General features: G+C 46.0%; 1 protein-coding gene across 4 annotated transcripts; it reads right to left on the bottom strand.

Annotated features, from left to right (window-relative positions):
* Positions 1–1413: 1413 nt before the first annotated feature.
* On the bottom strand, positions 1414–24856 carry LIMA1 (LIM domain and actin binding 1). 4 transcript variants are annotated; one of them, XM_058861071.1, is made up of 11 exons: positions 24714–24856; positions 21453–21588; positions 19476–19521; positions 17194–17580; positions 12985–13093; positions 11832–11992; positions 9463–9567; positions 7334–7391; positions 6959–7071; positions 3962–4095; positions 1414–3587 (listed from the first exon to the last, which is right to left on the bottom strand). In XM_058861071.1, exons 2-11 carry the CDS (start codon positions 21569–21571, stop codon positions 2585–2587), a joined length of 2235 nt encoding a protein of 744 aa, XP_058717054.1. In that variant the 5' UTR covers positions 21572–21588; positions 24714–24856; the 3' UTR covers positions 1414–2584. The 4 variants fall into 4 exon arrangements, with proteins under 4 accessions (XP_058717054.1, XP_058717051.1, XP_058717053.1 ...); XM_058861068.1 differs by having other exon boundaries at positions 12985–13097; positions 17195–17580; XM_058861070.1 differs by having other exon boundaries at positions 12985–13097; positions 17195–17580; positions 24781–24856.
* Between the last annotated feature and the right edge of the window lie 24 nt (positions 24857–24880).

Genomic DNA, 24880 nt, shown 5'->3' with positions numbered 1-24880 from the left:
ACTAAAATTCAATTGTGTTTCCTTAGAAACAAGCAGTTGGCATGTTCCATAAATCCAAGTCCACAACAAATAGTCTTCCCTCCCTTTTCAAATAGCACAATTTCCAGTCAGGGATATCTCTGGTTGCTTAGCAATTCGAGGAAATCTGATACTAAATGGATTTTGTTAGGAACAGAGAAAGGTGACAGCAGCTTGGGTTTGCACATCAGGTTTTTTAGTTTTTCCTCTGGACAAAACAAGCCTTACTTCTCCATTTAAAAGAAAGGTGAATGAGCAGTAGGTTGTGGAACTAACACCTTCCAACTAGGCAGCAGGCTTTTCCCTTCTTCTTCCCAATATCCATGTCATACAGATGAGCATTTCCTTGTGCTGCTGCAGGATGTTCACTGCATTGCTTCTGGCTCTTATCCCACTCTCTCCCAACCAAACCCATCTCAGGCTCAAGTGACAACAACTTAAATAAAAAGCGGCTGATAGGAAGGGGGGAAAAAAACCCTGAGTTGTCCTCAGCTGCCCTCGAGAGCCACCTGGAGCCAGAAATGGAAGTGAAAAATCCCTGCATGTCCTTGTTCCTTTTGCCAGTCCTGTTGTAATCCCTCTTCCACACGCTCCTCAATCTGAGAGCAGAAACTGCTCATTTGAGTCAAGCAGCAAACCACAGACAGACAGTGTCACCTAGTGGGGCACCACAGCCAGCCCGGGCTGGCTTCCAGTAGGAGCACGGGGAATTCACCCATCTTTTCTCACCGTTTTTGTAGATGGAGAGCAGCCCAGGAGAGAAGGATTTTAGGTGCTGGACATGCCCCAGGAACCCCCCGAGGCACGGGCAGAAGGGGAGGAGGTGGCTCTGCCCCTCTGCCCTGCTCAGGTGAGACCCCACCTGCAGAGCTGTCTCCAGCCCTGGGGCCCAGCACAGGGAGGATGTGGAGCTGATGGAATGAGGCTAGAAGAGGCATCAGGAGGATCAGAGGGATGCTGGGATGAAAGGCTGGGAGAATGGGGATTGCTGAGCCTGGAGAAGAGACAATGACCTCATTGTGGCCTTCCAGTGCCTGAAGGAGCTGCAGGAACGATGGAGAGAGACCTGGAGTGCCAGGACAAGGGGCAATGGCTTTAAACTCTCAGAGGGCAGGGTTAGAGGGGATATTGGGAAGGAATTCCTCCCTGTGAGGGGTGGTAGAGGTCATTGGAATGGATGTCCCAGAGATTTCCCCATCCCTGGAAGTGTCCAAGGCCAGGTTGGTCAGAATTCAGAGCAACCTGGGAGAGTAGAAGGTGTCCCTGCCATGGCAGGGGGTGGAATGTGATGAGGTTTAAGGGCCCCTGCAACTCAAACCATTCCATGATTCCATGCCAATTCTATGACCCCTTAAACACTGCCTTTTTGTGAAACAAGATGAATCCAGACTTCAGTTATAATGGAAACGATCCAAACTTTATTGAAGGTTTTGTCGTTAGCAGAACTGTTAAGAAAGCAGAATATTTTACACCTCAAGAATCATTAAGATCTAATTCTCTTGAGAATACAGTACAAATAAAAGCTAATAAAAAAAAAAGGGCCTCCTCCTCCCCCATTCAAGATTTTATTATTTGTAAAATAAATGAAGTCAAGTTAAAAAACGTTCTGATCTTCAACACTGGCAATCGGAAAGTGTCACTGATTCCAGAGATTTTTGCAATGCAGCAATTTCACAGCTGTAAGGAAAAGATTTATGGCAGCTTGATAAAAGTAGGATTTCAGAGTTGTCAAAAGGCCTTAAAAATCTTATCTGCAGTTTAAAATGATAACGAAGAACTCCAAGTAAAAAAAGAAATGACAACAAAACAAAACAAACTCCACTTCAAATGCCTGTGAAATGCAGAAGTAATGCCCTGCAGGCTGCTCCAAAGTGTTCACTTGTCTTTTGCAGAGACCTGGCAGCCAGCACAGCTCCTGGGATAGCACTGAAATACACATGGTCCAGCAACGGGCACCATTCCAGTTGTGCAGGGACTCCTCAACTGATCACAGGCAAGTTTGAGACAGAAATTCACACTGCACTCAGTTTAGGATGCTTTAGTTGTTGGACACTACACACAGAAATACTTTTATTATTAAAAATAAGAAGCCCAGTTGTGCCCTTTCCATGTATTAAAGTGCATTAAGTGACCATTTTAAAGCAGGCCAGACAGTCCCTTTGAAGTTGGTCCCTAAGCACTGCAGTAGCATTTGTAGTGGTAAGGGTGGTGTGTTCCAGGGGCCCTGTCCCACACCAGCACGGCAAGTACAGTGGAATTCCATCAATTGTTAGTGAAATACCTATTGAAGCTCAGAGGGATAAGACAGTAGAGAACAGCTCTGTTCTCGTGCTGGGGACAGACACTACCTGCTGAAGCCATCCCACAGCCAGACATTTGTTCCATGCACCTAAAGAATTTGCAGGCTTCCAGAGTTTTCTAGCTGAGATAATTTGTATGTAGATTCCCTTAATGCTGATGTGCAGTGCAGCATCACTTCCTCCAGGAGAGCTGTTTGTTAAAGCTAAAAATACCCATTTCAAAAGGCCCAGCACCTTGCAGCAAGTTTTTTTAGTAAAAGGCCAATTTATTCATCATCATCATCATCTTCATAGTAGCGATTCCTTTTGATCTGTTCTTCCACAGATAGATCTTCCATGTCTTCACCCTCCCAAAAACCAACATCTTGGGATTTACGATTCTGGTTTGGAGATGATTCCTTGGCGGTCACAACATTGGCTAAGCTGGAATGTTTAGGAGAATTTGGTTCAAGGAGTTCTTCCTTTGGAATTTCTCGCTCCTCCGTAGTGTGTTCTTCCTCATCTGTGTCTGCATTCATCTGGCCATTCTCTACAACACTGTGCTCTGTTTTATTACCAGACAATTCCCCTTCTTCCTCCACATTTTTCTCCCCAGCATTCTGGATGTTCCTATGCTTAACCCTCTTTTCCTTTTGTTTTTTCTCTATGACAACCTCTCTCTCCAGTTCCTCACTCCTTTTCAAGGTGTCTCTCTCTTCCTTAGAGGGAGATGGAGAATTCTCTGTTTTATGGCCTTTAACAGACACTGTTCTAAATGAGGCTGCGACTGTAAAGGGACGACTTCGCTCCTTCAGCGAGGAAGATCTTCTTAATTTTTTGAGATCCAGATCCACATCTTCCTGCACATCTGGCTTGGAAATCTCTTCTTCTGGAGGCCACTTGGGTTTGAGTACTTTGATGCCCTCATCTAAGGCACTTCCTTGGATACTTTGGTCAGATGGTGGTGGCCAGGCAATCCTGAGCTTTTTTGTTTCTGCAGGTCTTTCTTCTCTTTCAGGCACAGCTGAAGCTTTTGCTTCCATACTTGCTGCCAGAACTCCCACTTTTGCAATCGGGGCATCCTCTACTCCTGGGCTTTGTGGAGTTTCTGCTGCATTCACACCATGGACTGTTTTCTCTGGGGATTCTTCACCTTCAGTTTTACCTGCCCACAATTCCTTATGCTGCTTGTGTCCAAAGCCCTCATCATAATTGCCTTTGGACTTGAAGAGCTGATTGAAGTGAGGCTTGCAGTAGATGTTCCCACGCAGAGACGCGTACGTCCCGAGGCTGTTCAGGAAACACAGACCAAACATTAGAGCTCAAGGCCACCAACACAGGCATCTGTTTTAGTTGTGTTACAGAACAGATTCAATTTCAGTCTTCCACATGTTCAGAAAGACAAGATTACAGCCCTCAGGGTTTGTGTGGCTTTTTCTAGGAACTCTTTACAAAGCTGGACATTCTATTTTTCCCCACATAAAACTACATTAAGAGTTTAAAAATGGCATCAAGTGTGGCAGGCACTGGCCTGTGTTACCTCCCCTACACAAATCACTGGATTATGGTGATTTCCAGCTCAGCTAGACCTGAGCAACACCTTTCCTCAGCTGTGGGAGGAAAATTCACTTCCCAGAGGGCAGCCAAGGGAGCAGTGCACATACCTGAGTTTGCTGTTGCAATAGGAACAGCGGAAGCAGCTGATGTGAAACACCTGCTGGTTGGCAAAGAGCCTTTCCATGGGGTACACGGTCTTCTGACACCCAACACAGGTTTCCTTCATTGGCAACTGGAATTTCTACGAGGGGAAGAGAAAGTTTGTTCACTGGAAAACACATCAGCTGCTGGGGACTTGGCGTGGGTTCATGCACAGCTTCCTGAACTCCCAAGAACTGCAGAGAGCCACTTTCTCTAGCTCTGGTGCAGCAGGCTCTGGTGGGCAGCAAGAAGCTACAACAGCCCCAGGGGGTTGCTGTGGCTTGACAAGATTTTTACCCCAGTGAATCCCACAGCTGAAGCATCACATGCTGAGCAATGGTTGGGAAAGAACAGTGAGAGCACTAAAACCAAGCCCGTTCCCCAAAGCTGTCTCATCCTTTCCTGCAACCTCAGTTTTTATTGACAGGAGAATGATGAAGCATTCCAGTTGATTACAGTCAGTGTGAGACTTACCAAAATAATAAAAATAGCAGAGGAAAAGAGAATCTTGAAATAGTTTGGGTTGGAAAGGACCTTGATGATCATCTAGTTCCAATCCCCTGCCATGCTCAGGGACACTGCCCACCAGAAAAGGTGAAATAGCCTCAAAAGGGTGGGAGAGGGAAGGAGTGAAACAGGCTACCCCAATGGTTTGAAATGATCCAATTTTTGTTAAATCTTTTTCTCAAAGAGGAGGAAATAGTCTCAGCACCAATACAACAGCAGGAAACACTCCTGACTTCACTTGTAAACAATTCCAGCTCTATCCCAAAGAAACCACACTCAGGTTTCAGGACTCACAGCCCCCCAAAACTTGCTCAAGATTCAAAGTGAGCAAAGCTTTGAGGTTAAACAGCTAAAATTCTTATGTGCTTACTAAATTTCCTGAGGGTTTAGTGCAAGGATAAACTTGAGCACTGAGGAGTCGAGTGTCACCGTTGTGCAGCAATGATCAAGGGTTTGTTTTCAGACAGCATCAAGGAAGCAAGAACACCGTGAGAAAAGGTCACTGGATGCCATTTACTTCTTCAAATCTATTAACACTGGCCAATGGACAGGACACTTCACAGCATAAATTAAATAATACAGCATTGACATTTTGAGGCTGTATGTTGATTACAAGTGATTTAGCAGCCCAGCCTCCACTCCAGGTCTGCACAGACATAGTGTGGCTTCTCCTTGGCAAAGAATTACCTGCTACAAACTTACAAGAAGCTTTACGGAAAAATCCGATGGCTGAAGGAAAAACAGGAAGGTCACAGGAAGACATAATCACAAATTTATTTATATCAGTCTAGAAACAATGGTTAGGAATGAAAGTTCCAGTGTGTGAGGGCAGATTGCTGAAGATGGAGCCAGCTCAAGTCACTTTGTCACAACCATAAAGTTTTCTGCCAATTTAATTCCATTTTAATGTGTATTTCAGGGTTTCCAGGCATCGCTTGAAGTTACAGGAGATTAAAGTTTTGATGATGACAGCGTCAATAACAAAATTCAGAACTCTTTTTGAAAAAGAATCCACAGTTTCTAGGTGCTGCCAAAACTCTGAACCTTGAGTCACTAAATGAAATCTCAAAAAAAATGAGATTTACTGATGCAAACAAAAATCTAATCACCCGTGCTTGCCACGTGGAGCAAGGCAGCAACAATTCACTTGCCCACCGGAATGTTTTCTCCCTGAAAGCTCGGTTTGGCATGAGGGTTTTGCACAGTGACACAACAGTGCTGGCACATGCTTCTGCAATCACATCCCCATCCAAGGAGAGGGACTTACTTGCATACAATGAGCCCTATATCTGTGGAGAGGCGCTTTGGGCTGTGAAGAGACAGAAATTCCTTTCCAGGATACTACAGATAGGAGCTACAGGAGGAAGATGAGGCCCCATAAGCATAAAAAGGACTTGAGAGAAAGCTGAGAGTTGAGCTCACATTAGGAGGGAAGCAGAAGGCAGGAGGAGAGGTTAGGAACCAAGAACAGGAGACAGAAGCTGGAAAAGACAAATAGGAACCTTGCATGAATAAACAGAAGCTTCTATCTCACACAGTGCAGCATCTAAAGCAGTAACTGGGCAAAAGGCTAAAATGGTTTTGATAATATCAAAAGAGCAGAGAGCACCAGGATGTGCAGGTTTTGTCACAGACCAGCATCACACAACTCTCACTGCCAGCTCAAATTTCCCCTACTGGCATTTCTCCCCTGCACACTGGGAAGTCAGATCTCCTCAGTCTCTGAGCTCAGGGCTGTGTCCTCCCAAAGATGGGGAAAACAACAAAAGCCCAGTTGTTTCCTCAGGAGTGAGCCAGGAAGTGTGTGGCAGCCTAGGGAATCAGCATCCCACCCCCAGACAACACACGTGATGATCAAGTACAGCCTGACCAAAATGTCCAGTGCTGCCATTTGTTGTCTAATCAGATTAACAAATACATCCCTGTCCCAAAGTTCTCCATCTGCTTTATTGCTCCCTAAAGAAACTGTAGCATCCAAGACTCATTACTCAGAAAGACAAACCTGATTTTTATAGTCAGGCATTGCTGTGCCCTCACTATAAAGTTACTACCAGTTGCAGTTACCTTGGGAGCAGCTGGAAGAGGAGCAAAGCCAAGTCCCAGCCTGCTAAAAGCTCTGGAGATCAGTACCAGGACCTCAGGGGCCATCTCCAGGAGCACAGACAAGCCCTGACACCATCCCCTGCTCGTGTCCCTCTGCCACACTGAAGAGCAGCAGCCTCTCTGTCACAGGGGGGTAACAGAGACCAGCAACTCCCACCCAATCTCTGGAAAAAAACCCGACTGCTTTGAGGTGCTTTTCCATCCTGAATTCAAGCACCCTCACAATCACACCCTGATGAGGACAGAGCAGGTATTGATCAGACCTTTGTGCTTAAGCACATTTAGGTTTTTCAGTATTAAATAGGGCTGCCAGTTGGTTTTTACCAGGGTTGGGGACCAAAGGGCTGCGTTACCTTCACGGCTTTCGGTGGGGAGGCCTCTGTCTGCCCAGCTGCTTTAGCACCAAGGTTCTGCTGCTTTGAGATGATCGGTTTCTGGGCTTCTGCCTCGCTCTCTGATTGTCCAACTGAGGGAGCAGAGGAGGGAGAAAAGGCAATTACAGTGGCTTTAAAACTGTGGGCAGCTTATGCTCGCCAGAGTATCAGTTAAATGCTGAGGGAGCTACACTTAAAGTGTTCAATCAGGGCAAAAGGAATTAATAATGTCTTAATTACAGCTGCAAATGAGCTTCTAATCATGAAGGAAATTCTTATAAAGTCAGTGTTAGGCACAGGACAGATTTTTAGTACAAGACAGTTTTTATTAATTAATCATTTGATAGGGCTCACCGTGGCCATCCTCCAGCAGACCAGAGTGCAAAGACAAGCTGTTCTCACCTACAGAAACCTGCAAGAGAAAATGAGACAATGAGAACCTCTGACCTCCTGAGATCTGAAGTCATGGCCCCAGGAAGGCACCAGGCACTTTGAGCACGGAGACGGGGAGAGACCTGAGGGGCTCAGAAAAGGAGTTGGTTTTGAGGCACAAAAGGCTCCAGCATCAAGAGAGCCCTTGCTGCAAGGTAGACACCCTCACAGAGTTCACACACACATCACATTTATCTTTCCTTGTACACCTTTATTAACCTCAGAAATCTTTGTTGATTTGCTGAGGTTCCTCCCAGGTTATCTCACTTAAAAATCCCTTGACCCCAGGCAGGACATTTACTGGAAATCTCATGGCTCCCTCCAGCATTTGGCCAATCTCTGACATTTAGACATTCAGCAGAGACTGTGCTCTTGGGAGGGGAAAAAACCCCAAATGAAATAAAATAAAAAAGAACACCTGAATTAAAAAAACCTTTTGATGAACCATAAGCCTGTTCTAAGGTTGGGACAAACATGCCAGATATTATTTGTTCATCCTCCTTCAGAAACAAATTAATTATATTATAATTTTTAAAAATATATAAAAGTAATTGTAATACAGATATATTTTCCTTATAATATATCATTATTTTAAAATAATTATAATTTTTTAAAAATTTAAAGACTAGAGGAGTTGGATCTAGGCCAGTTTCAAGTACTACACAGAATCAAAGCATTGTTTAATTTGGAAAAGACCTTTAAGATCATCAAGTGCAACCATGAACAAAACCTGCTACAGATAAAGCTCTTGGTGTATAAGTCTTTATTAAACTTGGCACTATTGCTATTAAATCAAATAGTTTTAAGTAGCTACAAGAAGGAACTAAAGTACTGTAACAAGATTAACAGCAAATCATTACTAATTCACCTTAATGATTGAAAAGTCCATTGCAAGCAACTGAAATTTGTAAATTAATGAGGAGGCAAGTTATGTGTATTAACATCCTCTGGTCTGCTGAAACCAGAACTGTTCCCCAGCGTCCTGGGCAGAGCATGAACATGTTCTGAGGCTGCTGAAGCCACACACGTCTGGCTACTGAATGTGCCACGGGTGCAGTGTGAAAAATGACAGAGTGGAGTGTCTTTTGTTTCCTTTTTGCCAGAGGATTCCCATTTCTGACATTAACGACAAGCAGTTTTAATTAGGCTCATTTCCAAGTTCACCACGTCCCTTCCAAAGGACAATCCTGGCTCCCAAACAATGCCCCATTCAGGTTCTCATTGCACCTGGACACCTCAACAAGTAACTCTGCAATTACAGCTGAACACAAGAAATTTTATTCAAATCTTCCATTCACAACAGGGAGATATTCTGATTTAACAGGTGCTCTTTTAATTAACTCACCTTGGAGCAGGAAGCAGCCTCGACCAGTCAGACACGAAGCTGCTCAGCTGTCTCTGAGGAACAGCTGAAAGCAAAGATTTGGCCCCTTGCCCATGGAAGGCTGAAAAGCTCTAAAAGCCCTCCTGGCATTAAGCTGCCACGTGTTCAGCCTGGATGGAATACACAGTACCCCAATTATTATTCAGCTACTTTTATCCCGTCTGCTGTCCCCAGTTCAGGGAACAAATGCTCGAGTCCAGTTTACAGAGTCTCAATTTATAGCTGGAGCTCAAAACCAGGAACAAACCCAAACTGCCATTCTCAGTTACCCTAAAATTCAGCCACTAAATGCAGAAGAAACAGTGACAAACTCCTTTGATTTGGGTCATACGAAGCTGCTCATGGGGTGTTTTTTTTAACTGGTGTGGATTTTTTTTGTTTATAAAAAACTATAAAACAAACCTACCAAGACAGAAAAACCTCTCCCAGAAAACTCATCTCTATACATTCTCTTCCACAGACACTTGCTGTCTTGTAATTCAGAGTTAATCTAAAAAGAAGAGTTTAAAAAACCAGGAATTTTGCAGCATGTAACTAATCTGCATCAGCTGCTCACGTTCAATTCCCAGACTGCACATGGAACATGGAACCAGTGTATCAGCTGTGCTTCCACAGCCAGTTCCACTTAAATTTAAGCCCTTGATCTCCACCAGCACAGACATCTTACCTTCTCCCCATCCTGACAGGAATTGGAGTCCTCAATTGGTGCCATATTCTCCTTCTGCCCAGATTTGTAATTCTTGAGTTCACTCTCACTGGCTTGAATCTCACTCTATAGGACAAAGCACTGGAAAGGTGACAGGTTCTTTTCCCCTAAGAAAATACTTGCTTTTTGATTTTTCTTGAAATGTTTTGAGAATTGTTTTTTTTAGTATGTGGAGTGAGGATTTAAGGAAGAGCCGTAAGAATGTACAGACGCTTGTTAAGAGACATATTCTAATGAGGGAACAGGATTGGGCTGTAGAATTTTACTGTGCTCTAAGGAGATAATGCCAGTGTTTTCCTGAGCAACCCTTTTCTTCCAAATTCCTGTTTAAAATCAACTCCTAAATACTCCCTGCTCAATCCACATCTTCCTCTTTGAGAAAGGTTAACTTTTCACTTGGAATGACAAGTATTTCCAGACAAGCACTGCCTAAAGTACAGTGTAATTGCTAAATACAATGACATAAAAGCAAATCCCACATTTTCTTCAATTCTAGCCAAAACTGAGTCTGTTTTCCTGAGATTTTTGTTCGTGATAGACTGACTTAAGACTTTCACAGAAGGATCTTTCAGACTTCAAAATCAACAAAATTCAGTGAAACCTCGTGTTTCTTTCATTGCCACAGGACACAAGACCATTGGAAGCCTCGTGCTTTTCACAAGGCATCTTCTCTGTGACATGAAAGAGGAAGAGCCACATGCCTGCACCAGCATCTTCCTGCACTTGGAAACAAATCTCCACAAAACCAACCACATCCTGGAGGTTTGTGCCAAATGCTGGAATTTTAATGCTTGGATCTCTGTATCTGCTGTCCAGCACCTTTCCCTCCCCTTCCAACACACAGAACTGATTGTTCCTCACCCCTACTCCAACCAAGTGTCCATCAGGTTTAATCCAGGCCTTATTACACCACAGTGCCCTGAAATAGTTGTACACAAGAGAGATTCTGGCTTTTCTCTGTAGCCCAGTTGTGAGAAGGGCAGCACAAACACCACACTTCCATAGCAAAAAAAAGCCCTGGATGCTTTGGCAGTAGGGAAGGAGAAGATCCCAAGGTTAGGGCTGCTTTTGGAACAGTGGCACTGCAAACACTGGCCTCAGGAATCCCTGTCTGCTCCATCTCACACTGCCCTCATCCACAGGCTGGGTCAAAATGGGAAGAGATTGTGCCCAAATGGGGCATCCTGGGAGCATCAGGCTGCACTGACACTAAACCAAGAGCTGCAAACAGGAGCCTCTGGAGGAATGGCAATCTCTTGCCATCAGGACAGAATTCAGTGACTCAGCCACCACTCTGAGCCCCAGACTGGAAAAGGCATCAGGAAATGAGCCCAGGTGAGGCACAGGAGGCAGAAATGGACAATTAGGTTAATCAGATTTGTTGCAGTGGCAGCAAGGACTTTCCATTCATGCAGGGAAGGTTTTATTGACCCTCCTCCCACAGCTGGGGAATCTGACCCACGTGCAGATGAAATTCAGGAATCATTTGAGCTGGGAAGGGGCCCTTGGCCCTCTCTCTCCTGGGAAGCAGGCCCTCCTCTGAGGGAGAAGCAGCACTTTGGGCTCACATTTCCAGGGCAAGTTTCCCAACTTTCCTCTTTAAATCTGTTACTCTGGTTAATAAAAGTAATAATTGAGCAATATAAGTTCCCATCATTCAGCAAAAGTATCAGAAACTTCCAGCAAATGTACCTAAGCAATTTTTAACAAAAGCTGAGATTCCTGGAACCTCCTCAGCTGTAACACTTCATTAATTGTTCAGGTCCTGGTCAAATATTTGCAAAACAGGCAGAGGTTCATTCACTGCAAGAGTCTAATTGGATTCAGAGAGCAGTGAGAAATCCTGAAGAGAGGTGAAAAGAGCGAGGAAAACCAAGAGAGAGTCCAAAGTTGCAGGGCAAGAGATCCAAGCTCTGAGCACTGTGTGACACAAAGTCACCTCATCTCACTGTGCCTCAGTTTCCCACAGCTTAGAGCTGACAGACAACATGGAATTGAGTGGAGTTTTCTTTTTTAAACAAAAACAACAAACACGTAGAGGGCTACAGACAGAAAGAGAAAGAATGTCAACTATGCCTCAGAAGGACCTCAGTCAGGGTGCCAGCAATTAATTCCTTGGAAAACTTTCAACATGATTGCAGGAAGATGCAAATATAATTATTTATTCCTGCAGTATGAAGAGGCAACTCTTCATCAGAAATTACTCCTATGGGCACAGAGTTATTTTCCAGATAGAATGGCATTACCCTCAAGCAGCCTGGTTTCCATAAGATCTTCTTTCCAGTCTCAGGCTGGGACAAAAATTCACTTCCACACAAACCAAGACTTACCATGGGAATGAGGCCAGAGGAAGTGCCCTGCTTGGACACAGCTGCCTGGTACTTGGCCAGCCTGTCCTTTATCGATGTCTCCGATAAACGGGGCATGTCCAGGTTCTTCCTGGTCTCTGCCTTCTCTGGGCTGAGTCCTGGACTGGTCTCTACAAGATACCCTGGTAAAAAAACCAAATGTGAATAATGGATAACTCTGAGTACTCACCAAGATCCTTCTTGGGGAGAATAAACATATTGCCTTTCTCTCCAGGATCATTCCAGCAAGGACATAATGTGCATCACTAAGGGGTGAGACCCAAGGGAATGGCAGCAGGTGTGACAGGGGAGAGTTAGGTTGGATATCAGGAAAAAGCTCTTCCCCCTGAGGGTGGTCAGGCTCTAAAAAGGCTTCCCAGGAATGGGAACAGCCCCAAGGCTGCCAGAGCTCCAGGAGTGTTTGGACAATGCTCTCAGGCACAGGGTGGGATTGTTGGGGTGTCTGTCAGAGCCAGGAGTTGGGCTGGATGACCCTTGTGGGCCCTTTCCAACTTAGGATGTTCTATGAGTATTTATAATACCAATCATTGGTGGAAACCCCAAAAGATTACAAATAGTTTGCTAGAAAAAGGTCTCCAAACAGACAAAAATACATGATTTTGTTTAAGTCAAAGTTCACAGTAGCTCCCCTGCAGCTGGCCAGGACAGGAGGGATGAGGATTGAAGCAAGGAGGCAGAAGGAACATTGACTGTCTGTTCACTGCTTCCTAAATTACCTATTAAAACTAGTTCTAGGATTGAGATGCAGGAAATAATGGATTACATTCCTTAACCTGTTGGTTCTTCCCTGTGCCTTGGTTTCCCATGATTAAGAGTGGAATGGTTTAAAACTCCCAGCAAGGCTTCACTAATTAAACAGGATGCTGATGGACTTTGCAGCTGGACAGTGGCTGCACTTCCATTTTGGAAAAGTAAAAGTTATTTCATAGAATCCTTGAGATTGGAAAAGCCCTCCAAGCCCAGCGAGTCCAACCTCTGACCGCTCCCCACTTTGTCAGCCAGACCAGAGCACTGAGTGCCACCTCCAGGGAAATTTCTATTGTATAAAGCAGATTTACCTCCTAAACAAAAACCAACCCAACCCACCCAAAACCCAGCCCTGAGGTTTCCTCACCTGCCGTGCTGTGGCTCCTCTCTCCTTGGGTGGCATCGCAGTCCTCCAAGGAGAGGCTGTTCTCCGAAATCCTCCTGCCCATGGCCGCCCTGCGCGGCTCCCGGGGGCCCTGCCGGGGACAGACCCTCCCATCAGCTGCTGGACACACCAGGGATTGCTCTGGGTAATCCCTTCAGAGGCACAGGTGTCACTAGCAAATCTGCTTTACTGGAATAAACAAGTCTGGGAGGTGACATCTTATTTAACCAATATAAAGTTTGATCACAGAGTACCTGACCCTCTGTCACCTGGGAAACACTTTCTTGAAGAGGTCAGTCGGTGACCTTTGGAAGGTCTCTTGCTTGAAAAGGACCACAAAGATCAGATTTTTAGGTTGTTCCCACTGCAAATTCAAAGCTTCAGCCTAGATTTTTGCATTTCATGCAATTTCTGTTGAAGCCAATAGTCACGGTCATTGTATAAAGATTTAAAATCAGAAAAAGGACGCGAGGAACCACTTATCCAAAATCTGCATTCATTTTCAGCCACAGAAAAATTAATTAATAGTATTGTAATGAAAGTTACCTAGAGTTATTTGTTTTGATTTTGGATAGTTCATGTGTTTGGTACCAATAATTCTCTAATTAGATCTGATAAGGCTGAAGCTTAAGCAGGAGAGTGTTAGAGATAAATATTCTCAGATCTCCAGGATAATCACTCTCTGCTGCAGAGCTGGACAGTGTGTCCTGTAGCACCACACAGATGCTCTGGCTGCCTCAATTAGATTTTATTATTATTTATTGAATCTAAATCTCAACAAAAGAAAGCACATAAAGAAATTCCTGCAGCTTTGCTGAAAGTTCATGAGCACAGAGTTAAACCAAACTCCATCAACATTTCATTCACAGCTGAAAGTCAGCTTATAAAATCCTAGAAGGGACCTTTGTTCCATCTCTAGGAAGAGTTAAATCACAGTTGGAAATTCAGATTGAGGCTAATGTAGAGAAAAAGGCAGGTTTGGCAAGATGCTCCAACCACACATTCCCCCTCAGCTCCAACGACTTTCTTATTTGTGGGTCACCAAACTGAAGGAAATTCCAAAGTTTTATTTTCGCAGAACTGCAGTGTAAGATAATCACTGTGAAAAATCAGGCTGCTTTCCATACAAACAGCAACTTCACCAGGAACGGAAAATGCAGCTGGAAAACCTCTTTTTCCATTAGCACGGGAAATAGTTTCTATTTCTGTGGTTTAAGGCTTTGGTAACTTTTCTTACTGGAAAAGAGCTTTAAATCTGACAAGTCTTGTAGTGACCAATAGGCTCAGGTTTGGGAGTGCCTGCACACTTGTAAAGACTTGCAGGTTCCTCATTCCATGAAAACTATTCTTAGATGATTCTTATTCAGTCAATGTCCCCTTTAACATCACCCTGAACTCACAAGTCTGGGGTTCTTGCAGCTCAGAAATTTGGGCTGAATTTGCAGCTCCTCCTGCCCTTTGCCACCTCACATCTGCAGGTGTCACAATTTCACCTGAAGAGCTTTTCTGGGGCTGAGCTGCAGAACACGAGAGTAAAAATCCCAACCACCAGAATACACAAGTTTTAGAGGTCAGGGATATTTCAGTAAATCTACAAATATCTTACAAATACATGTAGGTTTTATATCAACAGTTTTATCTTGGGGGAGAAAAAAAAAAACAGAGTAAAAGGGGAAAAAAAAAATGTTTAAAAGAGGGAAGATTAGGGACTTTCCTCATCACAACTATGGACTGAGCAACTGCAGGGAATCAGCAGGATCATGGGAAGATAACTCCTCTCACATGGAAGAAGCCCCCTTAGGGATTTGTCACTCTGTGGCTGGGCCACAATTCCCAGGGCACAGCTCCTGCTGCTTTGGAAAGGAGATTAAATATTCCTCATGTGTGGAAATCCCCAAGTTCTCAGACTTGGGCAAGTGCAGAAGCACCATGAGCACAGGTAAAGCTTTGCCTGGGGCACAGAGTTGAGCAAAAACCCAAATCAGAGCTACACCTATTTCATTACAAACCACCTGTGTCAGACATGACCCTGCCATGAGGTCACCTACACACCACAGCCAGGTTTTGCCTTCAAGGAAAAACACAAACCAGCCCGGAGAAAACTTTTTCAGAAATGTTGCAGATCTGATTCTCCTCCCCCCCTGGGTGTGCTTTCACTATCACTTACAGGAAGAATCCTTTGAACATCAGGTCTTTTATCAGTTCCAGTCTTTGCTTAGTGCTGAACCAATCCAGGCTGCCCTGCCTGCCTCTAATGGGATTAGAGCAGTTTGTTTCCATGAAAATGCAATAAAAGAAGATCTGCCTCCTATCTGTTGCAGAGGACAGAGCAAGATCTGAGTGAATAAATGAATAAATGATGAGATTTTACTTATAATCCTGAAAATGACAGTAGGTTTGTTTAGAGTAGGAGACGGAATCAGGAAATCCAAGCTCTAATCTGGATCCCTGCCCCAAACCTCCCCAGCAACCATGGAAGTGGATTTATCAGCACTGGCACGATCCTCCAGCCGTGGTGCTGCTCAGTTCACACACAGGTTTTGTCAGCAAAGCTCTGACAGCACCAGCACACCGAGCCTTCAGTAAAGCCTGAAGAAAACTGCCATCTCTCAGCTGAATTTACACTTGGACTCGATGATAGAAAGGAATTTTCCACCAAAACGCTTCCATGAAGCCTCGCTCAGGAAAAAGCACAGGAAATAAATGGGGGAGAGGCAACTGCAGAGCTGTGGTGGCTCCCACCTCACTGAGCACCCAGCACCCAGCTCCCTTCTCTGCACAGACCCACCCAACCCTCCCATCCACAGATCAACTCCCAGAACCAGAAACCCAATCCCAAACTCTCCCCCACGCATCTAAACCTCAGAACACTCTTTGTCCCTTCTACCATCACAGATTAACTTGGGGGTTTTGAACCGAACCCGACGGGTTTTGTGCCTCCTGGATGGTGTTTACTGGGTTTAGTTGATTTTCAACAGCGTTTGAATTGCTCAAGTTAAACTATCAGTTTCAGATTCACTCAGTTCCAAAACAATTTATTCCCCAGGCTGAGATAAAGTTTCTTAAAGCCCATCTGCAAAATTCCAGGGGAATCCTGGGTGATTAATCCTACAGCAAGAGTTCAGGGAAGGTCTGGCATGGGCAGCTCTCATATCATGACAAAGACTCCAAAAATTCAAGTTGTGAAATGACTTCACACAGACCCAAAATTCCCTTTAACACCGAGTTGCTCCTCCTAGCCTTAAACTGTTACATATTGAAACAACTTTTGTCCAAAACGTTATTTGTTTTAGTCAATACTTCAAGAAAACCACCCGCAGTAAAACAAAGCCAGGAGGAGAGGAAACTATGAGAAAACTGGAAAATCCACCAGCATCGAGGCCTCGGGACTGTGTTGCAAGTCCCCAACATATGCAACTCATTTTGGAGTTAAGCAATTCCCCCCGGGACACGCCGGCTGCAGTCCACATGCGGGATCAGATTTCATGAGCAGTTGGAAGAAAAATGCGAGCCCGGAGCATTTGCAAGTCAAAACTAGTGAGGGCAGGAGCTGCTCTGGCCATCTCGGCTTCGTTTTCTCTCTCTGTGAGGAATTTTTTTTTTTTTTTTGGATAAGGAACATTTTGTAAGACACACAAAGATGAGGGAAGAGCGAGGAAAGGATGGGAGTATTTCACTGTGTGTGTGTGTGTGAGTTTGTGAGACTCACACTGATACAGATATCAAAAATTCACTTCTTAGTGCTTCATCTCGACTGCAACAGTCCTGATTGCTGAGCTCACTTCAAACACTTCCTTACTCTTTCATGTATTAAAAAATACAGAAATACCTACATATGCACTTTTATACAATTCACATTTGCCTAACTCATTGTAATCTTCACACAAGACACAAACAATCCCGATTTACTTTACAAAACTTCATGAATTCCATACTTATTTTTCCTTTTCACTGAACCCTATCAAAATCAAATTCACTTTACTCCAGCGAGCAATCACGAGCTGCCACAACTCCGAGCTCCCTGCACAACCTTGTGTGACTCGAGTAAGTTACTAACACCACTTCTGTTTCCACTAAAACAATGAACACAATATTTGCAGAGTCAATAGCCGGAGCCACTCCCTCCCGGGATTTTCCTGATGCCGCGGAGGCAGCAGCTTTAATTTCTCCAGGATTGGGAGGGATCCTTACCTTGACCTGAGGAGCTTCACCCTTCTCGAACATCATCTTCAGCTTGCTCAGGGGCACGTTGTACTTCTCGATCCTCCCCGGAGATTCCGACCTCTCGCTGGCTTCGGGCTTTTCCATATCCCAGGGCTCTCTCGCAGAGTTTTCCATGCTGCCACTGTCCCGGGATGGGCTGTGTGGCTCTGTGTCACCAGCGGGACACTGCGGCTGGCCAGGGGCAGCTCCAGCCCCCGGGGCTGGCGAAGAGGAGCGGCCGCTCCCGACTTTGTTTCTCAGCTCACTCCGGATCGCTTCCCTGCCACACTCCGCTGCCAGCAGAGGATTCTCCCACTTCTTCTTCAGCACGCTCAGGTTCCCCCTGGTCAAGTGAGCGGGCAGGTTTTCTGTGTTCTGCAAAGAGCAAGGAGTTAATTGCGGCTCTCCAAAGCACTTCCTTTCCATGCAGGAGGAAGCGCAGCAGCGATCCCCGCTCCCGGCCAGCTGTGAATAGTTACAGCTGTGCCACATGGAGAAAGCATCCAGGATAGGGAAGGAAGGAGGGGGGAGAAGAGAAAAGTCAGGATAAGGCAGGAAGTGAGCAAACAGGAATGGCCTTATAAGGGAAAAGGGAGTCAAAGGCAGGAGTTAAATGGCACACAAAAGACCTGAATCCACACATGAAGGAAATGGGACTCAAATCCACACAAGGAGGGTCTCTGGTCCCACAGCAAGGAAACGGGAGTACAAGAGGCCATAGGAGATGGCTGCTGTGCCAAATGCTGCGGTGTCTTCAGAAGACATCACCTATCAGGCCTTCCAAAAGCTACAAATTAGCTCTCAGAAACCACTGAATCCTTGCAGTTATTTGTTTCTGCTCTCGGATAGCATCAGCACTAAAGTTCCCAGAGACCTGCTCAGGATTTTACACCACACAGCCAAAGCTCAAGCCAAGCACCCACAACAAACATCCTTCTGCTCCAGTTTAAAAAACAACCAGTAACTCACTGGGATTTTTGTTCCTTTTCACTCAACCCATGGAAAGCACCACTGGGGACACACACACGGGTCACTGGCACTGCCTCACCCCCAGGAGAACACCCAGAGCAGCATCACCTCCCATCCCACTGCTTCCCAGCCCATTCCCAACCCCAGCAGCTCCCTCTCCCCCAGAACAACAGCCCAGCCCATGTTTGAGCCATTCCAACCCAATAATACCTGCCACCATTGCATGTTTCCTGTCTCTCCCTTATGGAAACCACTCCAAACTCATTGCAAGTGGAGCAGGGCTGCCAGGCTTACAGGAATTAACTGGCATTAGCAGCTATATTAGGATTTAAGTCTCTCACCCTATTACTCTTCTGGTCACATTTTGAATGCTGCTTTGCAAATTGACTTGAATCCACTTACACTTCAAAAAAAAAAAATCAGCGTGTTTGCTGACTGAATTGAAAAGAAAGGATTAAAATTATAAGGGAAGTGTCATAATGGAAGAGAAATATTGAAAATTGTGCGGCAGGTTTCTGTGGGAACACCTCCAGAATCCCAGCACACTTTCTAAAACTTGAGACTTGTCTGATCACAGGAAGATTGACAGACAAGTACAAGCAATGAAGAAAATTTAAGACTGAAAAGTAATTTTCAGAAAGGTTATTTTATCCCACCTATATCCCAAACAACAAAGAGTGGCTCCCTAAACATTAGGGAAATCAAGGCAGCAACCTTCCTCTAGAGCCTGAAAATATTGGCAGTGCTTTAAAATATAAATTATCCCAAGGACCAAGACAAAACCCTGCAGCCTTTGTCAGCCAAGGTTCCCTGATCCCTGAACACAAAGGAGGTTACAGGAGGGAATGTGGGGCTGTAACAGAGCCAAAAAGGTTGGTGCTGTGTCTCATCCAGGGGCATTTCCAGTCCTGGATTTCAGGGAGGCTTGGAGGCTTCTTTTAAGCAATTTTAAATTTAGTTAAGAAAGGAAAAGGCACCACACAAATGCCTCCAGCTAAGAACAGGAGGTGGGTATTCCTGGCTTGTGGTTAACTCATTTTGCCTTTTGCTTAGGAGAGAATTGGTGATTCAACACAGCTTTGGGCAAGAAACTTAATTTCCTTTCCTCCACACTGGGAAAAAGCGTGGGGCACGAAGCAAAAGCAAACCCTATGTGTAAGCCAGGTTTCCTGCAGGACACACAGCAGCAAATTTTGATATTCCAAAAATCAACTGTCACAGCAATATTCATGCAGGTGATCCATGCTGATTGTAGGCTGTGCTCATTCCCAAGGAAACAAACATTTATACACAACACTTACACTTCTCTTCTTCTCAGCAGTGGCTTCTTCAGCAGCTTTCTGATACCTTTGAGAGAGTGAAAAACAAACAAAAGCCAAGTTTTAACCAGAATACTGAATGCTCCTAAAGACAGCTGAGATTTTTCTTCCCCCACCAAGGGTTCTGTGCATCCCCCAGATCAACTAAAACTAGAGGCTGGACAAACAGCAGCAAATAACACAAAGCCAAGTGACAGACACATTTTCAGTCACCCAGTTTACAATAATAACACCCATTAATACTTTTCATTCCCTAAGCACTCTGATTCCCAAATAGAGACAGTTTACCTTGGAATAGCTGTATTGTTTCCATCACCCAGCTGTCTGCTGTGCCCCCTTGCAGGAATAACTCAGCTCTTTATACAGCAGCTGCTGAACCAGAACAAATTCCAGCTTGGCACATGCCGAAAATCTCCCTAAGTGCCAGTGGATTTTACTCTTGAGGCTGGGAACTGCCCCCATTCAGCACTTGCCTCCTGGGCAGCTGAGCCATCACAGCCCTCTGGAGATAAGCCACCCTGGATCATGAATCAAAGTCCTTTAAGGAGCTGTAGGAAACTCCCAGCAATCTGCACCGGGCTGGGTGTGAGTCCCTGCACAGTCCTCCCTGGTTACTACTCTGCACAAGGTGATTGCACTTGGCTTTTGAAATACGAAAATTAGTGACAAATTTTGTCATTTTAAGGAGAGTTTCTCCTCTCAGACAGAAGGAACTCAGCGTCTGCTTGGGCAAAGGGTGTTTCTGTTTTCCTTATCTGTGGAATTCTGCTTTTGACACAACAGCGAGTGTGTTACAGGCTCCTCTTTAATCCATGCAAACACACACTAACCCATATCTCTGCACCGTAAAGGGTCCAAATTTGAACACGAGGTGCTGAGAAAGTGATGCTGGAGGAAAAGGGATCAGTAGTGGAAGAAGAAACAAAGAGGAACACAGATTAAAGTCAAGTAGCACCTGGAAAACAGAGGACAACTGAGGAGTCCCAGCCCCCTGCTCTGTGAGTCAGCCCAGCATGGGCACTTCTTGAATCTCTGCTGTTGCCTTTTGTGTCTCTGACCTGACAAAGCTGATTATAAGGGATGGGGGAAAATGTTTTCACATACAAATATTTAATTTACAGCACTTTAAAAAGTCACACTCCTCCCTGCAGGTATCAGGGTGGCAGAGCCAGAGAGCAGGACTGGGTTTTTCCAAGGCACTGACCCTGCCTATGGAGAGGGACACCACTTGATTAAGGAATGGCAGTTTGGATTATGTCCAGTAAGCCTTTTTCAAGGGATTATCAACATTTAGCAAGATGACCAGGTTCTGTAATCAAGCTTCAGCGAGTGAATAAATTACCTTAACAAGGTGGTGACAGCAAACAGCTTCTCCCTGGGCCAGAGATGCACAGAGCAGCTCTGGAGCTGTGGGTGTGTAACTGTACAGATTCCATAAAGTTTGCCTGCACTCAAGATCCAAACACTCCAAAACTTTGTTACACTATTCATGCAATAGTGGAGACTCAGTTTCCCAAATCCCATTGAAAACTCCAGCTGAAGCCTGTATGATTCCTTAAGGAAATAAAAGCTTTTCCAGGGAATGCATTGCTTACTGCCACTCAGCTTTCTCAGGGTATACAATATTTATGGTTTGAGTGTAACCCTTCATCCGTCTCTCGGAGACAAGGGAAGCTTAATATTCCTTTTCTTCCTAAGTCAGGAGAGGTTTAGACTGGATAGCAGGGAAAGGTTCTTCCCCCAGAGAATGATCAGGCACTAAAAAGGCTCCACAGGGCATGGTGACGGTCCCAAGGCTGCCAGAACTCCAGGAGCATTTGGACAACACCCTGAGGCACAGGGTGGGATTGTTGGGGTGTCTGTGCAGGGCACAGCAACTGTGAGAGCAGCAGTCCCTGCCCAAGGTGCCAGCTGTCACCTGCACACACAGCTGGTGCTCACCAGCCCCACAGCACTTACTTGGAGAACCTCTCCGCCAGGGCCGAGGACTTGTTCTTGTTGACCAGGGAAAGCTCTTTTGCAGTGATTTTCAAAGACTGAGAGGTCCATTGCCTTCTATTGAACGGGGAAGGCTCCATTTTATCTCCCCAAATCCCTGCTCAGGAGGAAGGAACAGTGTCAGCAATAGGAACTGTGAGCAGAAAAGAAGTTCCACAAAGTGATTTGATCCTGTGTCCCTATTCAGGTGCTCCCAGCAATCCAAACCCTTGAGGATCCGTCCATCAACTGACTTTGAAAAGGCAGCAGATGACAATTATCATTTCCTCTGCAGGTGCCATTGAGATGGTGCCCTGATAAAGCCACAGGCACAATGGGGACACAGAGCTGTGACCAGAGGATGCCAGAGTGACACTCCTGTGTCACAAACACACACACAGGAGCTCCAGGAAGCCCCAAAGTGCCCTCACTCGTTCCGGTTTCAAACCAAATGTGCTGGCATTTATGTAAGAGGGTTTGAGTTACGAAACTAAGAGGATGTAATTACTATACAAACATTTTTCATTCACTCTTGTGTTCACTCTCAGCACAGCAGCAGCGTTTCCTCTGTGAGCTCAAACAAGTCTCGTGTTCATGGAGGCAGCTGTGCCCCTCCTGTTGCAGTAGCTACCAAAATATCAGTGAAACAGTATTAATTACCTAAAGAACAGCTCCAACCACCCCATCCTGCTGGAAATGGCAAGAGATTTTGTCCAGCTTTTCACCACAGAAGCCAACAAAACTATGTCAGCTTTATTTTTTTACATAGTTTTCTTTTGCGGAGGAGGAAAGGAGGGGAGATTAATTTAAAGAATTCTCCGATAAGACAAAAATAAAGCCTGTAGGGCAACGCCTTTCCTTTTTTCCTCTTTTCTTTTATCCCCAGTCCCATGTCACACAATGCCTGCAGCAAGGGCACGAACTGACCCTGCAATGCCAACTCCAGGCAGGCTGAGCTCTTTCTTGTATTTTCCATTAATTCCTTTAACGGATTTGCACAGTCACGGAACTCTGGATCCAGAGTGAGTCCAGGTCTTCCAGACAACTGATCACACATAAACCAAAGGGAGGAAAGACAACGTTCCTGAAATCCTCACAGGTATGGAATGCACCTGCTCAGAAATGCCAAATGTGGGATTCTGCAGCACCTCAGCCCAGGAGAACTCAGGGTCACAGGAATGGGAGCCCTGGGAGCAGAGAAGCCTCTGCAGAGCTGTTCCCTGCCTGGAGACAGAGCAGGTGAACAAATCTCTGTCCTGGGAGATGCAGGAAGAACGGGCCTTTCTCTCACGTTCCATAATTCCTCTGATGTCCTGGAGAGAGCAGCATGCCATGGCAGGACGTGTTTTATCAGAACAGTGATTTTGGTGGAGCTTTCAGACACGCAGGTCGAACTGTCGCTGCAAACAAGTGACGCTGGTTTCATGGGGATGTTGAAACACACTGAAACCATTTATCAGTGTTGCTTTTCCAGGTGTAGCTACATGAATGGCACACAGAGCCCTTCCAACCAGCAAGAGAAACCCAAACTGGAGTTACTTTCTGAAATTCCTGCCTTTTTGAACGCTTTCTGCATCACCAAGTCCCCGCTAAACCTCCGTCCCAGCTGCACTGAGAGCGCTCTGCATTTAACTGGCCTTTGACAACAGCACAAACCACCATCCACAAGGACAAAGGATCTCATTTCTATCTTCTCTCTTTCTAAAAATTATATTGCACACACAAATAAACCCAGTGTTTCTGTGACTGCAGGATGCAGCCCCCAGGAGCCTCAGGATACACACAGAGAGATCACAGATCGAATTTACTGCTGGAAAATCCCACAAAAAGAATTCTGTCCGTGTTAAAGACCAATGCTGAATGAGCTGTGTCATGCCACAGGTTGAACTTTGTTTTATGACTAATCTCGAGCCAAAGGGAGCTCACCTGAGGCCCCGCTGCAATTTAAATGGCTTTTCAGAGAGCAGAGTCAGCTGTGCCCAGGAAACAGGAGCGGGGCATTCATCAGAGCTCCCCTGGCACAGGGAACAGGTGCTCATTGACACACGGAAGGAACAGTTCAATAAAACACTGAGAAACAAAACTGAGTGTAATTGTTCAGAAAATGGCCCTGGTTTGGATGCCTGAGCATCCCACTGCATCCCCAACCACTCCTGTTCAGGGCTGCATCTTCTCCCTGTTGAGTTTTTCTGTTTCCCTGCCATTCTCCATCAGAACCACATGTACATTGAGTTACTCTGGCTTGTTTAGGCAAAAATCTTCTTAAAAAAAAGTCAGTACGTGCTGCTGGGACATTCAGCTGGAAAGAGAAGCAGCCTATCTGGAATCTCAGTCGCTAGAAATGACATGAAACAGAGGTCTGACATGCCTTGAAACTTGTGCTCCCACATTTTTATGCCATTCCACATCCTTAGCACTTTCCCATTCATTTACAGTTTTGGCGTGTTCAAGTATCTCTGGGCTTTCTTTACTGCTCCTTGTGAATGGTTTGTCCAGACTAATTTGAGAAAGGATGCATTAAGAGTTAAACAAGACTATGAATGCTCTGTAGGTGCTGTGGAAGGTGGCACAGAGTCCACAGGAGATGGGAATCCCAGAGGTGCAGCAGCTGATAGGGAAGTAAAGGACTGTGACCGAGCCACAGTCTAGCACAACACATCAATAACCTCAGAATACATAACAGCAGAATATACTCCAATAACAGCAGAATATAAACGCCTTTACCCAGAAAGATCCTGAGAGAAAAGCCGCCTAAGGCTTCGCCAAGGTGGAGCTGGCCCGTTCAGTACAGGCGGCCCCAGGAACGGGCCAGCCCCGGGCACCACGCTCCAGCCCCGGGCACGAAACCGCCCAGAGCCGGAGGCTGCGGAGGGCGCGGCCCCGGGAGCCACGAGCCCCCGGCCCGGCTTTTCCGGACGGGCACCGGCCCCGGGAGGGGCGGCAGGACGGGGCTGTGCCGCTGACCGCCGGTACCGGGCACCGGTACCGAGCAGAGCCGGGACCCGGGATCACCCCCGGCCCAGCCAAACCCCGCAGCAAGTCCAGCTCTGGGTGGCTTTGCTATCAGAGAAACCGCCAGCGGTCCCGACGCCCTCCCCACGCTCTTATCCCGGCCGGACCGAGCGGGGAGAGGTCCCACCGCACCTGTCCCGGCCCAGCCGGCGGCTCCCGGCACACCTGTCCCGGCCCAGCCGGCAGATCGTACCGCACCTGTGTATCATCTTCCCACCCCGCCCCACCTACCTGTCCCGGCGGAAGCAGGGACACCCCACCGCACCTGTGGCAGCTCAAACAACGGGTCCCAACGCACCTGTCCCGGCCGAACCGGCGACTGCACCTCCGCGCCCGCCGCAGCAACCGGCAGCGGCTGCGGCCCCGCCCCGGGCCCGCCCCCGGGGCCATTGGACCCG

Source organism: Poecile atricapillus, chromosome 35 (assembly GCF_030490865.1).
Source record: "Poecile atricapillus isolate bPoeAtr1 chromosome 35, bPoeAtr1.hap1, whole genome shotgun sequence".
NCBI lineage: Eukaryota > Metazoa > Chordata > Aves > Passeriformes > Paridae > Poecile > Poecile atricapillus.
Note: the sequence above shows the minus strand (reverse complement) of the source record. Positions and strands in the feature narration are given on the sequence as shown.